Below are 15,181 nucleotides of genomic sequence, written 5' to 3' on the forward strand. Positions count from 1 at the left end.
TGGCCCCTTCGTGCTCCTGCACAGAACTGTGCATTAGAGTATGGTTTCAGGACAAGTTCCTTATGTCCCCTGCAGGGGGGATTCAGAGAAAGACAGCTCTTCAGAGACCTCAGAATAGCATACTGCTATCTGTTTTAAAAGTCAGGTCATTAAATGTTTGAAATCTTAAGGTTTTGTACAACTGAGCAGTTCTCTAGTTTTTAGATTTAATTTGCTCTCACTCTGAAGTTTAAGTTATAGTGATGTTGAAAAATGTCAAAAAAATGTGATGTCTGTGTGACCAAGCGTGTCTGAGAAGCAGGCCTGTGAGGACACTGCTTTCATTGGCTTTGCCTTGGAGGACTTGGGAGTTCAGTGTTCTTAGTTCTGGTCTGCAGTGTATTTGATCTTCAAATGAAGCACATGGTAAGGGAGTGATGGAAGCCACATGGACTCCAGTGCATGATCAACTCTCCTGTTCTAGATACAATGGCTATACGAGGGAGGCCTACTTCAGTGTGGGCCTGCAGGGCATCGCAGAGAAGGACATTCAGACAGTCCGAGACATCGTCGACAGGACGATTGACGACGTCATCACGTACGTACGGCCCTCCGCACCAACTCGCGTGCCTTCTCAGTTCCTGAATACTTTATAGCGAGGGGCCAGGCCTCCTCCATTGTTCGGCCGTCTCTACATAATAAAATGTATATTTCTTCACATTTAGTTGTTTAAATATTGTCTCTGCTCCCTTGCTGCAAAAACATTTAGGACTTCAGTCCTTTTATTACTAAATAAAATTGCATGTGTGAATATACCACATTGTTTATGCACTCATCACTTGATAGATATTTGCATTGTTTCCACTATTTTTTGGAGGCAAGGGTGAATAATGCTGCTGTAAACATTTGTTTACAAGTGTTTTTTTGGAGACATGTTTTCTTTTCTCTTGGCTAGATAGCCCAGAGTAGAATTTCTGGGCCAGATGGTAATGCTTTGTGGGAGGGGACCCCTGCCTCAAAAAACCCCCAAAGCTTATTTATAAAAGATTGTGGATTTATTCTTACATATTTAAACTTCGGCCACCTTCAAAGTACTCTCCATTTGATGCAGTACACCTATCAAGATGTTTTTTCCACTGCTCAGAACACTTTTTGAGTGTGTCAATTTTGATGCCTTTTAGGGCTTCTGCCATTTTTTGTTTCACCTTTTCCACATCAGCAAAACATTTCCCTTTGAGGACTTTTTTATCTAGGGAAACAAAAAACATTGCTCAGGGTGAGATCAGGTGTATAGGGAGGGTGGGGCATGGGGTCATGTCGTTTTTGGTCAAAAACTGCTGAACACTCCATGGGCAAATGCATTGAAAGAGTCTTCAGAAAACTTCACTGAAGCCGACTGCAGCCTCTCACAACAACACCAGCTGGTGCACTGATACGGGTGGGTTTCTAGAACACTAACCTACCAAGGGAAGCCTGTACTACAAGGGGCCTGTTTTCCAGAAGATAATTCCATTTTCAGGAGGTCCCCCTTTGTATTTAATTTATTGAAGAACTTTCAAATTGTTTTGCAAAGCAACTATGCCACATTAAACCCCACCCAAAATGTATGAGAACTTCAAATTGTCTAATCTTTAGGACAGTCAAGTCCTCACAGAGTTAATTTTTTGTTTTTTATTATAGCCATCCTGGTGGATTTGAAGTAGTCTTGATTCACATTTTCCCAGTGATTAGTGCTGCTGAGCTTCATGTGCTTGTTGGCCACTGCATGTCTTCCTTGAATAATGTTTATGCAGATTCCTGATCAATTTTTTAATTGGGCTGTGTGGCTTTTTATTCTAAAATTGGGTTATAATATATCATCTGTATATCGTGTTCTCACCACTGAAAGTTTAGTCCCCTCTCATCACCATGTTTGACCCCATTTACCCTTTTCATCCTCCCTCCCACCCGCCTTCCCCTCTGGTAACCCTCACACTGTTATCTGTGCCTGTAGGTTTGTTCCTTCGTTGTTTTCTGTTTTATATCCCACATATGAGTGAGATCATGTGGTTCCTGTCCTTTTCCATCTGACTTACTCTGCTTAGCAGTATACGCTTCAAGATCCATCCATGTCACAAACAGCAATATTTCATCTTTTCTTGTGGATGAGTAGTATTTCACTGTGGTCCATCAGACACATGGACCACATCTTCATCCAGTCAACCGTAGAAAAGCACTGTGGTTGTTTCCATGCCTTGGCTATTGTGAGTAATGCTGCGGTGAACATAGAGGTGCATGTATCCTTATGAATGAATGTTTTCAGGTTTTCCAGTTAGGTACCCAGAAGAGGGATTGCACATATGGTAGCTCTATTCTTAAATTTTCGAGCAACCTCCAAGCTGTTTTCCTTGTGACTATACCAGTTCACATTTCTTTTAACAGTGCAGAAGGCTTCCCTTTCATCCACATTCTTTCTAACACTTGCTATTCCTTGTCTTGTTGCTGACGGCCATTCTGACAGGTGTAAGGTGGTATCTCATTGTGGCTTTGATTTGTCTTTCCTTTATGGCTAGTGAAGTTGGCCATCTTTTCATAGGTCTCTTGGCTTTTTGTTTTCTTGGGAAAAGTGTCTGATCAGGTCTTCTGCCCATTTCTTAGTTGGATTGTTTGGGTTTCTTGTGCATATATTTGTGGAGTTGCGTGAGTTGTATGGAGATCTTTATATATTTTGGGTATTAGCCCTATATTGAAGGTTTGCAAATATGTTCTCCTGTTTGGTTGGATACGTTTTTGATTCATTGACAGTTTCTTGATGTACGGAAGCTTTTTAGTTCAATATAGTCTCATTATTTTATTTTTGCTTTTCCTTTCCTTGCCTTGGGGTCGAGTTCATAAAATCCGCTCTGAGACCAAGGTGCATGAGTTTAGTACCTATGTTTTCTTCTATGTATTTTATTGTTTCAGGTCTTATCTTTGGGTCTTTAATCCATTTTGAGTTAATTTTTGTGTATGGTGTCATATAGCCATCACACATAGCCATTAAGAATGTCACATGGCCATTCTTCTGCATGCGGTGGTCCAGTTTCCCCACCACCCTTCATGGAAGAGGCCTTTCTTTCTCCGTTGTTAGGTGTTTGCTCCTTGCTCAAAAATCAGTTGCCCGTATACATGTACATTTATTTCGGGGCTCTCCTGTATGTCTGTTTTTCTGTTCATACCATATTGTTTTGATTATTGCAGCTTTATAGTAAAAAACATTGATTTCTTTTCCATGTCTTTCTTTTTAATATTTCTTTAGGAAAGGATTTGAAGATGATCGAATTGAAGCTTTACTTCATAAAATTGAAATACAAATGAAGCATCAGTCTGTCAGCTTTGGACTCGCCCTGACATCTGTGTGTAATTTCTCAGCCATCTTTTTTCAGTTACCTTTGGAATTAGTGGTTCTTAAAAATAGAGGGTGGGGCAAGAGTAGCTTTACAGTTATGAGTACACATACACAGAGTTTATTCTCGCATTATTATTTACTGTAGTATTTTCCATGCAAACAACTGTAAACCTACTTTTACCCCGCCCTATACCTTGAAAGTTATGTTGTTTCGCATCTGGTACAAATTTACTTTTAATTTAGTTGTATAATATTTTGTCTTTTTACTAGGTTGCTTAATTGGCTTTTTGGTAACTTACGTCTGCATGTAAATGAGATTTACACAGAACTCTTAAATGGGTAGGGACTTATAATAACTGTTGGTTTGTTGGTAATTATATGTTCTAAAAGTAATTTTCAAACCTATGCTTATTAATGTTTTTAGAAACAAAAAAGGTTTAGGATGAATTTAGCTTTTCTTTTTTTTAATCAAAGAATGACTTAGTTTTTATTACGGCTAGTCGTCTGTGGTGTTTTGAAACAGAAACAGATTTTAATAAATGCCGTGCCGTTGGTGTTGAGTGAGCTGGTGTGGGGTCCGTCATGGAATGTGCTTTGTGGGTTTTAAATTCCCCGCTGCAGTACATAGCTTCCTGCTGGAATCACGACGGGGACCCCGTGGAACTCCTGAAGCTAGGAAGTCAGGTGGCTCGGTTCAGGCAGTGCCTTAAGGAAAATCCACAGTTTTTGCAAGAAAAAGTACAACAGTATTTTAAGGTAAGAAAATTGGAGAAGTTTCATCTCTAATTTTGAAGTTGAATTTTATGAGAGGAACATTAGGGATATAATCTATGTTATGTGAATCCATTTCTGTTCATGAATAGGTGACATGATTTCTTAATTATTATTTAAAAATACAAATGCTCATGTTAACGTAGACATTTGGCTTTTCAGATTCAGATGTGAGTTGGCTTTAGTTCATGACTACGCGCGTGTTATTTTTCATGTTTGAGTATTTGTGTGTGATGCCTGCATGTGCTTTTGTTCTCTTTTGTTGGTAGAACATGTAGAATATGGGAATGAGTCACCTACATGTGTGGATATTCTGGTTATTTTTATAAGGATATTCTGATGCTCGTTCCTTGTTTCTGTAGATTTCTGGGCATTTGTACTTGGTGTCTGTTCCCTGGTAGATAGAGGTCAATATGGTAGAACTTCGATGAAGACCTTGACCATGGCGGGGGTGGGGGGTAGGACTGCTGTCTGTCGTGAAGGGTGACTGTTGTGCCCAAGGACTTCGGGCATGATTTGGTCACTTGAACTGCGATCTCTCCAAGTTATTGTAAGCTGTTTTGCATAAAGTTTTTGTTGTACTAACTGTCCTGCCTCTCTGTAGAATTGCACGTGAACATGGCAGGGAGTGTTTCTAGTTGTGAAATAAATCAGGGCAGCACATTAAGTCACCTACTAAGTTTATGTTAACCCACATCTATTTTGTCCTCATGATTTGTAATATACTGAGTGAAGATTCAGCCTTCACTCAGTATAATGAGGACTAGATAAAAATTGTTTTCTGTATTATCTTTAATTGAGACTCAAGTCAAAAAATCACATTAAAACATACAGTTGTACAACTAAGATGTAAAGAAAACGTTGAGTATTGATTCATTTATGGTTACATCATAACAACTGTGCCAATAATAGTAGTACCACCACGTGTGAATTATGCAGTTTCTGCACAGCAGTACGGCCGGGAGCACTTCCTCTGCCCCGGTGCTTTCCGCAGGACAGCCCAGGGTGCGCCCTGTTGTCGCCACTGTCCGAAGTAGACGGTGGGTCTCAGGACCGAGAGCGCATAGGCAGAGAGAGGCCGGCCAGTGTGCCGGGCTTTAGTAACATCTTACTGTAATTGGGCTTTGTTGTTGTTGTTGCAGAATAATCAGCATAAGTTGACTTTGTCAATGAAACCAGATGACAGGTACTCCGAGAAACAAGCACAAATGGAAAATGAGAAGCTGAGGCAGAAGGTCAGCGCTCTCTCCCCAGAGGACAAGCAGCAGATCTACGACAAAGGTCAGGGGCTCAGTTTTGCTCCCGGTCATTCCCTATGCTTTGCCCAACCCTGGTGAACTTCTTACTGACGAAGTAGTTGCAAGGGAGTCTTACTTCAACCAACAAGTATTTGTTGGGCCAAGTTCTGTGTTGGGTGTAATGGGTTCAGCCCCAGTACGATGGACCCTGTTCTCAGAAAATTCACCCTGTAGCTGGGCAGGAAAGGCAGGAGTAGCAGAAATAAGGCCACATTTTAAAAGTACTTCTGTTCATCAGGCACTCTACTGTGCCACTAACGTGTGTGTCGTGTTGCACTGTGTGGAAACTGCCCCCGAGCACTGGGGACAGTGTGAGCTGCGAGAAAGAGGAGGCGGGTCTCGCCTCAGTGCTGGGAGAGGCGTGAGCTGGGGGGGAGCCACACTCAGTCGGGTCTGTCTGGTGCCGGCTCAGTGGAGACAGAAAGCTGTAGAGTTTCTTACAGCACTGAACATAAACTTACTCTAAAGCCCAGTAGTCCTACTCTTGTTGACCCGGGAAAAAATGAAAGCGTATGTCCATACAGAACTGGAGACAACTCACATTCCACCAACGTGCTGTGTCCACAAAACAAAATACTCCTCAGCCATAAAGGGGAACAAAATACGGATGCATCCATTGTTGATGAATCTCAAAAGCCTTTGTTTGCTAAGGGAAATTGGCCAGTCACAAAGAATTCCTACTGAGTGAGTGACTCCATTTATGTGAAACCCTACAAATGGCAAAGGGACAGTGACAGAAAGCTGGGGGGGGAGCGGCCTTCGGAGAACCAAGAGGGGACTTCCTGGGGTGTTGGAAATACGCTGTATCATGACATGGTAGGTTCATTACTCTATACATTTGTGAAAACTCACTGAAGTGTATCTTCAAGTTGTGAATTTCAACATATGAAAATTATGCATTAATAGTCTTATTAAAATATACATGTGGTACACACACAAATATACCCCCTTCCATTTGATCACGCTCAGTTTGAGGTGATTTAATCTAGCACTGGCAAAATTAGTGCCCATATGCAACCTATTCTCTACCTCTGAATTCCTCAGACATACTGTTATTTTAGATCTGCCTGTAAACTCAACATGCTAATTGAATTATACACACGGGCTTGTGTTATGTGAGTCCTAGTGGACAAATTTCCTTTCATTTTTCTGTGTTTTTGTTTTTTAATCGAAGTATATTTGACATTCTGTTGGTGGCACACAGATTTACTATACGAGTGTGTTGTGATGATCCCCACGGTACATCCAATCAGCATCTGCAACCACACAGGCGGTTTTTTCCTTGTAATGAGAAATTTGAAGATTTACTCTCTTAGTAACTTTAAAATATGCAACATAGTAGTAGTATTTTTTTATCCTCACCCAAGGACATGTTTACTGATTTTAGAGAGAGGGGAAGGGAGGGGGAAGGAGAGGGGGAGAAACATCCCCCTCTGTGAGTGAGAAACATCTACCAGTTGCTTCTCATACATGCCCTAACCAGGGATCAAACCCGCAACCTAGGCGTTTGCGGTGACTGGCAATCGGACCCAAAACCTTTTGGTTTGCAGGTCAATGCTCCCACCAAGTGAGCCATGATGGCCAGGGCTGCCATGTAGTGTTATTACCTGGGGTCACCATGCTGTGCCTCACATCCCCACGACTGACTCACTTTGTGTGCCCGTGACCCCTTGCACTCACACTTTCCACCTCCCACGCCTACCTCTGGAACCACCAGTCTGTTCTCTGTGTCTGTGGCCTTGATTTGCTTTGTTTCTTTTGTTTCTGTATTTTGATTCCACATACAAGTGAGATCGTATGGTATTTGTTGTTCTCTAACTTACTTCACTTAGAATAATGCCCTTGGTTCACTCATGTTGTCGCTAATGACACGGGTTTTTTTTTTTATGGGTGAATGATGTTCCATTAGGCATATATACCACATTTTCATTTTAACATTTTAAAAACTTTTTTCAGTTACAGCTCACATACAATACTAGATTCGTTTCAGGTGTCCCTCACAGTGGGTAGACATTTATCTGCCTTTCAGAGTGCCCCCTGGTGAGTCAGGTACCCACTGGGCACCGTGCACAGTTCACACAGTCTGACGACTGCATTCCCTGTGCTGCACCTCACAGCTCAGTGACCATTTTTGTCACTGGCAATTGGTTCTTCCCAAGCCCTTTCGCCCTTTTCTTCCAGCCCCTCAACCCCCTTCTATCAGGTGACAGTCAAACTTTCTCTGGATCTGTAAGTTTGTTTATATTTTATTTATTTATTTGTTTTGCTTTTTTAGATGCATATATAGGGGAAATGTAGTTTAGTCTCTCTCTGACTTACTTCACTTAGCATAATATCCCCTAGATCCATTCATGTTGTCACAAATGATACATTCCATTCTTTTCACGGTCAAGTAATATTCCATTGTGTATACGCACACATCTTTATCCATCCATCCATTGGTGGACAGTTAGGTTGCTTCCGTGCCTTGGCTATTGTGAATAATGCTGCCTTGAACATAGGGGTGCATGTATACTTTCAAATTAGTGTTTTTAGTTTCTTCAAATCAATATCCAGAAGTGGAATTGCTGGATCATGTGATAGTTTTATCTTTAATTTCTGAGGAACCTCCATCCTGTTTTCCGCAGCAGCTGCACCAGTGTGCAGTCCCATCCACAGTGCACGAGGCATCCTCACCACTGGTTTCTGGGGTTTCTTTGGTAGTAGCCCCCTAATGGGTGTGAGGCGGCATCTCTGTGGTTTGATTTGCGGGTCCCCCATGATTAGTGGTCTTGTGCATCTTTGCATGTCTCCGATGGCCATCTGTACGTCCTCTGGCAAAAGGTCTATCCAGTGCTCTGGCCACTTTTTAATCGGATTTTCTGGTTTTTTTGCTCTTGAGTTACATGAATTCTTTCTGTATTTTGGATGTAAAACTCTTTAACAGAGATATGATTTGCAAATATTTTCTCCCATTCCATAGGCTGCTTTTTCATTTAGTTGATGGTTTTTCTTGCTGTGCAGGTTTTTAGTTTGATGGAGTCTCACCTATCTTGAATTGTTTTGTTTTGTTTTTGTTTTAATTTTGCTATTGCTGTAGAAGATTATTTAAAAATTAAGTTTATGGTGGTGACATTGGTTAATAACATAAATTCAGGTGTGTGCCATTATAATTCAGCATCTGTGTGCTGTCTTTGTGCTCACCACCAATGTCTGGTTTTCATTCATTACCATAAACGGGGCAGGACAAAAGTTCACGTGCAAAAAGACGTGCAGGTTGTGATTTAATAATAGTACAGGAGCAAACTGTCTCGTGCACTCACGGTTGTAAACCTGCTTTCGCCAACCCCCCTCTGCCCCCCACCTCGCCCTGCCCACGTCCCCTCTCCCTTTTCCCCGGTGCTCATTCTGTTGTCTGTCTGTGAGTGTCTTTCTGGCTTTTTTGTTAGTTGGTTGCTTTCTTGTTTTATATTCTAAATATGAGTGAGACCATTCCCTTTCTAACTTATTTTGCTTAGCATAATGCTCTCCAGATCCATCCATGTTGTCACAAATGGCAATTAAATCAGTGCAGCTGTTATAGAAAACAATATGAAGTTTCCTTAAAAGATTAAGAATAGATCTGTCACGTGATCCAGCAGTTCATCCTCTGAACATTTACCCAAAGAAAGTGAGAACACTGCTTTGTAAAGACATGTGCACCCCGTGTTGACTACAGCAGCGCTTACAACAGCCAAGATACAGAAAAACTGTCCTCCATTCTCACATGAAGCCATTTGTAGAGGAGACAGTCCCACACCGAGGCCCAGGGCAGATGGTCCCTTGGAGGCGTGTGCTGTTTTAAGGAAACAGTTACTCCAGGCCACACGCATGTGGGAATAAAGGGAGGCCCATGTCACAAAGGTGTGTTTTTATTTTGCAGGTCACTGCAGAGTCCGTTAAGTAGGACACAGTGCCAGTGCATTAGGGGCTATTTCATCTCACTGAGTCTTACATGTGTGCTCCAGTGTGAGGAGTCCAAGTCCAGTCTACAGATAAGCACCAAGGGAAAATGGGAACGGGAAATTATCTAATTAGTTAAAACCTCTAAATAACCTAACTTAGAGTTTTGGGGATGTCTATGTGTAACGTATTAAGTACAGTGAAGGGAGTTCACCTGATGAGAGGATGAGATGATGCCTGAGGTTACTCGGCATTCAGAAAGGAGTAGCAGGTGTTTTTGGAGGATGAGGGAGGTGATCCCCTGAACTGTTGCCAGGATTGGACTGGCAAAGAGGCAAGAGACCTCAGCTTTTTCAGGCCAAATGCACAGAATTAGAGAATGTCTGAGGGGCAAGGGGTTGGGAGACCTGGTTCATCGGGGTCGGTGACCCCCAGGTGAGGAGGGCCTCGAATGTCCAGGAGGATTGAGTATAAGGTGAATGGAGCTCTGTCCCCCGTGTGCCCTGGGATGAGCTGGGGATGGAGCCGCGGAGGGAGGTGTGGGCCAGCCTGTGCTCAGGTCCCAGACCCCACGTCAACAGGGCCTGAAATGAGGCCTGTGCCCCAAAACCCACCTCCGTCTGAGGGGCCAGTTCCTGGTCACTGGCTCTCAGGGAACTTCAGGGAGGCAGACACCAGGGGATAAGTTACCTTGTGGAATGATGCACACAGTTTCGTGTTTGAATTGTGTGGTCTGCTCACACACGTACTACTCAGCTCTGCCCTTGGCCACCCACGATGCCGCTTGGGTCCTTCCCCGGATGGTCGGGTGGTTCTGTGCAGAGTCCGGGAAAGAGAGCCTCTCCCCTCGGATCAGAGCAGTGCGAGAGCAGGCCCAGAACATGGGTTTTTAAGCACATTTCTAATTTGGGCAGTGTATGTGATGGTACAAACGTTTTGCTAAGGTTAGTGATATGAAATAAGAATGAAGTACAAACATTACTAGATTAGAGTCCAGCAGCAAATAGTTTGAAAGCTCTAAAAATGAGTTGTGTCAGTCTGTCTAGAATAAAACCTGGGAGGCTGGAACCCACCTTGGTAAAGTCCAGTTCTCACCAGCACAGCTGAGACTGAGGATTAGGAAAGTGTGCCGGCAGCGTACTTATTATGCTCCTGTGTCTGTTTGCTCGGGATGGTAGCGCCCTTGGCCCCAGCACTAGGTGCCACTGAGTGACGGAGGAGATGAATTATGTAACACCTTTCAGTTATCATCCAAATGTTCACCCTGCCCCTTTTTTTCCCTAGGTTTGGAATTACAGACTCAGCAAAGCAAAGCTCAGGATGCGTCTTGTCTGCCGGCGCTGAAGGTGTCAGACATTGAGCCCAGAATTCCATTCACTGAGCTGACGGTGGCTCTGGCAGGTCAGTGTGAGTTCTGGCAGGCCTACCGCCTGGGCCCCTGGGTGGAGTCACAGGAATAGAGTTGGGTGTGCTTGTTTGCCATAAACCATGGGAGCACCGCTGTAACTTTCTCGTCCTGCTCTTGATGTTTCCTTATTGGTGTCACCACTCAGTGACAACAGACTTCTCTACTCAGGAGGGGCTGTCCTTTCCTCCCAGTGGGTGTGGCAGACTCTCTCACCTCTGCTTCTGGTATCAGGAGTCAGAGTGATGCTGTGGCTGCATTAGAGGCAGCTCTTAAAGGTCACAGGTGCCCTTGGAGCCCCGGCCACACACACTGTTCAGCTCAGCCTGCAGTCTAGGAGAGGAGACAGCATGTGGGGGGACGGGAAATGCGCACAGTACCTTGTATTGAGGCGCGGGGAGCCCCAGGGAGTTGCAGGCCACTGGTGTCTCTGGTTCATCCTGGAGTCTCCCCGTAGTCTGTCCCTCTGGCTTCTGGCTACGAGCACAGGAGGCCTCTCTGCAACAGTGTCCCTTATCAGGGTGGCTGTTTAACTTCCCTGTGGCATGACTTGAATTCATTGCTCTGTCCTAGGCAGGAGTTCTGACAACTCTCGCACTTTGACTCGTCTCCTCCAGGAGTGTAGAGCAAATTCGATCATCACGTGCACTTCTGTAAAGCATCTATCACTTGCCTTCTGTTTGTAACAGGGCCTGTCCTGACGTGTCTGAGTTGTTGACGTGCCTGTGGTGCACGCACAGGGGAGGGCCTGTCCTCTGGAGAGCGGGGTTAACATTACACTGCTCTCCTAACCACCTACAGCTTGGGTTTATCCGTGAAGGTCATTGAGTGATTGTTGTAAAATTAGGGAGGGAGAGTCGGTCATCACAGAGTGCCTTAGTTCCTTTGCTGGGTTAGGGCACTGTGCTAGGGATGTAAAAATAGAACACAGTACGTCCCCTTGGGGCATTTGGGACTGTGGGAGCCGTGGGTGCCAAGAGCTCTCAGAGCCCTGTGGCAGGGGCTTCACCGTGGGCATCAGGGTCCGGGGGAGGGAGTGTTTGGGAGGCGAGTGGCGTCGGGCCGGGTGAAGAGTGCTGCAGGAAGGACAGAGTCCAGTCTGAAGAAAGCTTTGAGGTGCACAGAGGCCAGCGAGGACCGGCTTGACTGCCAGGCAGTGGTAAAACTCGAGGCACAATGTTTCTCTCTCCTAACTCTTCAGAAAGCCCAGGCACTTCAGTGTTGAGGACCGTTTAAATGTTCACCACAATGAAAGTGTAATAGGGAATGTGTCTAAATTACAGCAAGTGAATAGTATTTCTTTACCAACATAAATCTTAAACCTTCATCCTTGAAAAGCATTTACTATTTTTAAAATATTGAACAATGGTCACATGATTAAAATTGTACTGATAAGAAAATGAAAGTTGAACGCCTCTCTCTGTTGGTGCAGCTGGAGACGTCCCCGTCCAGTACAGCGCCCAGCCCACCAACGGCACCGTCTACTTCAGAGCCTTCTGCAGCCTGAACTCCCTGCCCGAGGAGCTGCGGCCCTACGTGCCGCTGTTCTGCAGCGTCCTCACCAAGTAAGACACGCGTGTGTGCCGTTGTGCACACACTTGGGTATTTTATTGGTGGATATTCTCTGTGTGTGCCTGTTTTGTTTTAACGCCTCTATAATCACTTTTCAGTGGATTGTTTATGCAAAATCCATGGCATTGTTACAGTACATAAAGGCTACTATATTTATATTTTACCAAAATATAGTACATTAAATATTTATAAACCTTGGGTATAAACAATAAGTTCCTTATGGTTGTGAAAAGAGTGATGGATTTGCATCAGAAAATTGAATTAAATCCGACACATGCGCCTGGGGCAGCCGTGAGAGGCCATGTCCCGTGCCCTTGTCTGCCGAGCTGGTTTTGGATCCTGTCGTCCCTGGTTTTGGATCCTGTCGTCCCGGGTGAGCAGATTCGAGAGTGCAGGGGGGCACGAGCACTGCGGCCTGCCTCTGTCCCGTGACCCTGTTCCTCTGCTGGGTTTCGGAGGCTGAGGGTGGCAGGCTGAGTGGGGGGTGATTGGAGCTGTCCTCTGGGTTCCCCTCCTGTCTGTGTTCCCGGAACACAGAGGGAAGGCAAACCACCGCAGTGAACCGGGCTGGGTCCCGTGTCCCCACATGCGGGAGCCAGTTGCGTGGGGAGCTGTCCCACCCTGCTGAGTGTCAGATCACACGAGAAATACCTTTGACCTTGCAGAGTTCTCTGCCTTTTAAAATATGGCTCCCACTGCTTGTCTTTTTGTGGTTGGGGTCGTTTTAGAAAACTCTCAATGTCATCTTGGATTAAATTACTTCTCCCATTAGGAACAGCAGTTAGAATGTTTCTACCAAAAGCAACATCAGTGCTGAGATGACTTCAGCTTTTCTTAAAAGTGCAAAAAGGGCTTAGTTTTTAGATTTTTACCCCCAACACTACCAAATATTTGAGCAAATAGATTGTGTCTGAGGTTTTGGAAGAACAAAGTAGGGAAGACACATGAAACGTTTGGAAACCTAGCACTGGGGCAGACGTTCAGTGTTTTACTGTCAGTGCTGGACAGCGGCTGCCTGCTTGTTTCGATGGACTAGCCCCTGGTTTCTCCTGGTGAGAGGGCCTGTGGCGACGTGGTCTGCAGTGTGCCTTTGAGGTAGAAGAGGTTTGTGCAGGCTGTGTGCTTCCTGACTGGGTTAAACTTGTGATTCGGGATGATGAGGCAGAGATTGTGTTGCTGACTGGGGAGCGCTGTGCTGTTCACAGGCTGGGCTGCGGCGCCCTCGACTACAGGGAGCAGGCTCAGCAGATAGAGCTGAAAACGGGCGGGATGAGCGTGTCTCCCCACGTGCTCCCGGACGACTCGCATCTGGACACCTACGAACAGGTAGCGCTTGTTTCTCCTTCACCTCAGGGTGCTCAAAGCTTGGTTTCTCTAGTGTCTCTTTCTTTCTTTTAAATTATGTCATAATCATTTTTTCTCTTTTCTTTCCTGATTTAGGGTGTGCTTTTTTCATCTTTCTGCCTGGACAGAAACCTACCAGACATGATGCACCTGTGGAGTGAGATATTTAACAGGTAACTTGATTGGCAGTGGTGTTAGTCCTGGGGGCGTATCACAGACCTGGTCTGAGGTGCACTCAAGGCAGGAGGCTTCACTCTGCTGGGTTGGGTTGATTTCAGAGCCTGATTTTACTTATAACTTCTATAGACTTGTAAAATTTCTACGTATGTCTGCGTGTCTGAAAACTTAATTGATACGTTCTCTGCACTATTGAAGAGGGCCTGATGAGGCTCCAGGAACTTGGTATACTTTCCTTTGTCTGTAGCCCCTGCTTTGAAGAAGAAGAACACTTCAGAGTGTTGGTTAAGATGACCGCTCAAGAGCTGTCCAACGGAGTCCCGGACTCGGGGCACCTCTACGCATCCATCAGAGCGAGCAGGACGCTGACGCCCGCGGGAGACCTGCAGGAGACCTTCAGTGGGATGGAGCAGGTGACAGGCTGAGGGGATCTTGGTTGTTCTGGGTTAGCCAGATCTTGCAGAGGTGCTGATTTCTCTGGCACTAAATTGTTTATGTCTCAGAAAAGCGAACTCTAACTGACCAGATTTCGTGGGGAACTACTCTCCTCTTTCTCCCCGCACCAGTGCCGCCCTCCCCGAGGCAGGCAGGTGCCTCTCACGCACAAGCACAGAGTCATGGGTCCCATTATCAGGGGTGTCTTGTTTCCAGACTGGGGAGCAGTCTCTGGTTCCTGCTCTGCCCCAGGGGCTCCCTGCTCTGCCTGGGGTGTCTGGCCCTATGTGCGGGTCCCTTTGCTTTAGGTGAGGCTGATGAAGAGAATCGCAGAAATGACAGACATCAGACCCATCCTGAGAAAGCTGCCACGCATCAAGAAGTATTTGTTAAACTGCGACAATATGAGGTAGGGGCTTGTGGTTTGTTTCTGAGCAAAGATCTTACAGTTTATCCCCTTTCATTAAGTGTAGTGTGGAGATGCTCTTCACATGCAGTTGTGTTCACTACACTACAGACTTAACTGCAACTCAGAAAGAATGCTTGATGTAGGTTACAGAATTGATTGTAGACTTCAGAACTTCTAATTAAGAAATCGTTTCATATAGGAAAAAAAGAATAATATTTTAAGTTTAATAAATGTTGAGGGAGGCAGAGAAAAAGGCAAGCTAATCTCATCCAACTGTGAGGTAGTGTGACTGCAAATATTGAGGTGTTGCTCCTGAAAGTAAACAGCAAATCTTCTGTAAATGAGCTATCGGTGAGACCCAGCACAGGTGAGCTTGTTCAAGACCAGAATTCTTACAAAAGTTCTTGTAAGAATAATTATATGATAGTTTGAGGAAAACACCTAGCAGCTCAGCCACTCACGTGGAGTTGGCCTGACCGCCTCAAGTCTGTGAGTGTGAACAG

General features: G+C 44.9%; 1 protein-coding gene across 1 annotated transcript in view; it reads left to right on the top strand.

Annotated features, from left to right (window-relative positions):
* PITRM1 (pitrilysin metallopeptidase 1) overlaps positions 1 to 15,181 on the top strand; it is a 33,952-nt gene that overhangs the window by 13,077 nt on the left and 5,694 nt on the right. The window contains exons 11-20 of the mRNA XM_037156552.2: positions 464 to 577; positions 3,257 to 3,353; positions 3,968 to 4,102; positions 5,260 to 5,398; positions 10,621 to 10,737; positions 12,174 to 12,306; positions 13,519 to 13,639; positions 13,754 to 13,830; positions 14,082 to 14,247; positions 14,578 to 14,678. Coding sequence (XP_037012447.2) covers positions 464 to 577; positions 3,257 to 3,353; positions 3,968 to 4,102; positions 5,260 to 5,398; positions 10,621 to 10,737; positions 12,174 to 12,306; positions 13,519 to 13,639; positions 13,754 to 13,830; positions 14,082 to 14,247; positions 14,578 to 14,678 — 1,200 coding nt within the window. The remainder of the gene's footprint in view (positions 1 to 463; positions 578 to 3,256; positions 3,354 to 3,967; positions 4,103 to 5,259; positions 5,399 to 10,620; positions 10,738 to 12,173; positions 12,307 to 13,518; positions 13,640 to 13,753; positions 13,831 to 14,081; positions 14,248 to 14,577; positions 14,679 to 15,181) is intronic.

The sequence above is a fragment of the Artibeus jamaicensis genome, unplaced genomic scaffold (assembly GCF_021234435.1).
Source record: "Artibeus jamaicensis isolate MK-2021 breed Jamaican fruit bat unplaced genomic scaffold, CSHL_Jam_final contig_426, whole genome shotgun sequence".
Lineage (NCBI taxonomy): Eukaryota > Metazoa > Chordata > Mammalia > Chiroptera > Phyllostomidae > Artibeus > Artibeus jamaicensis.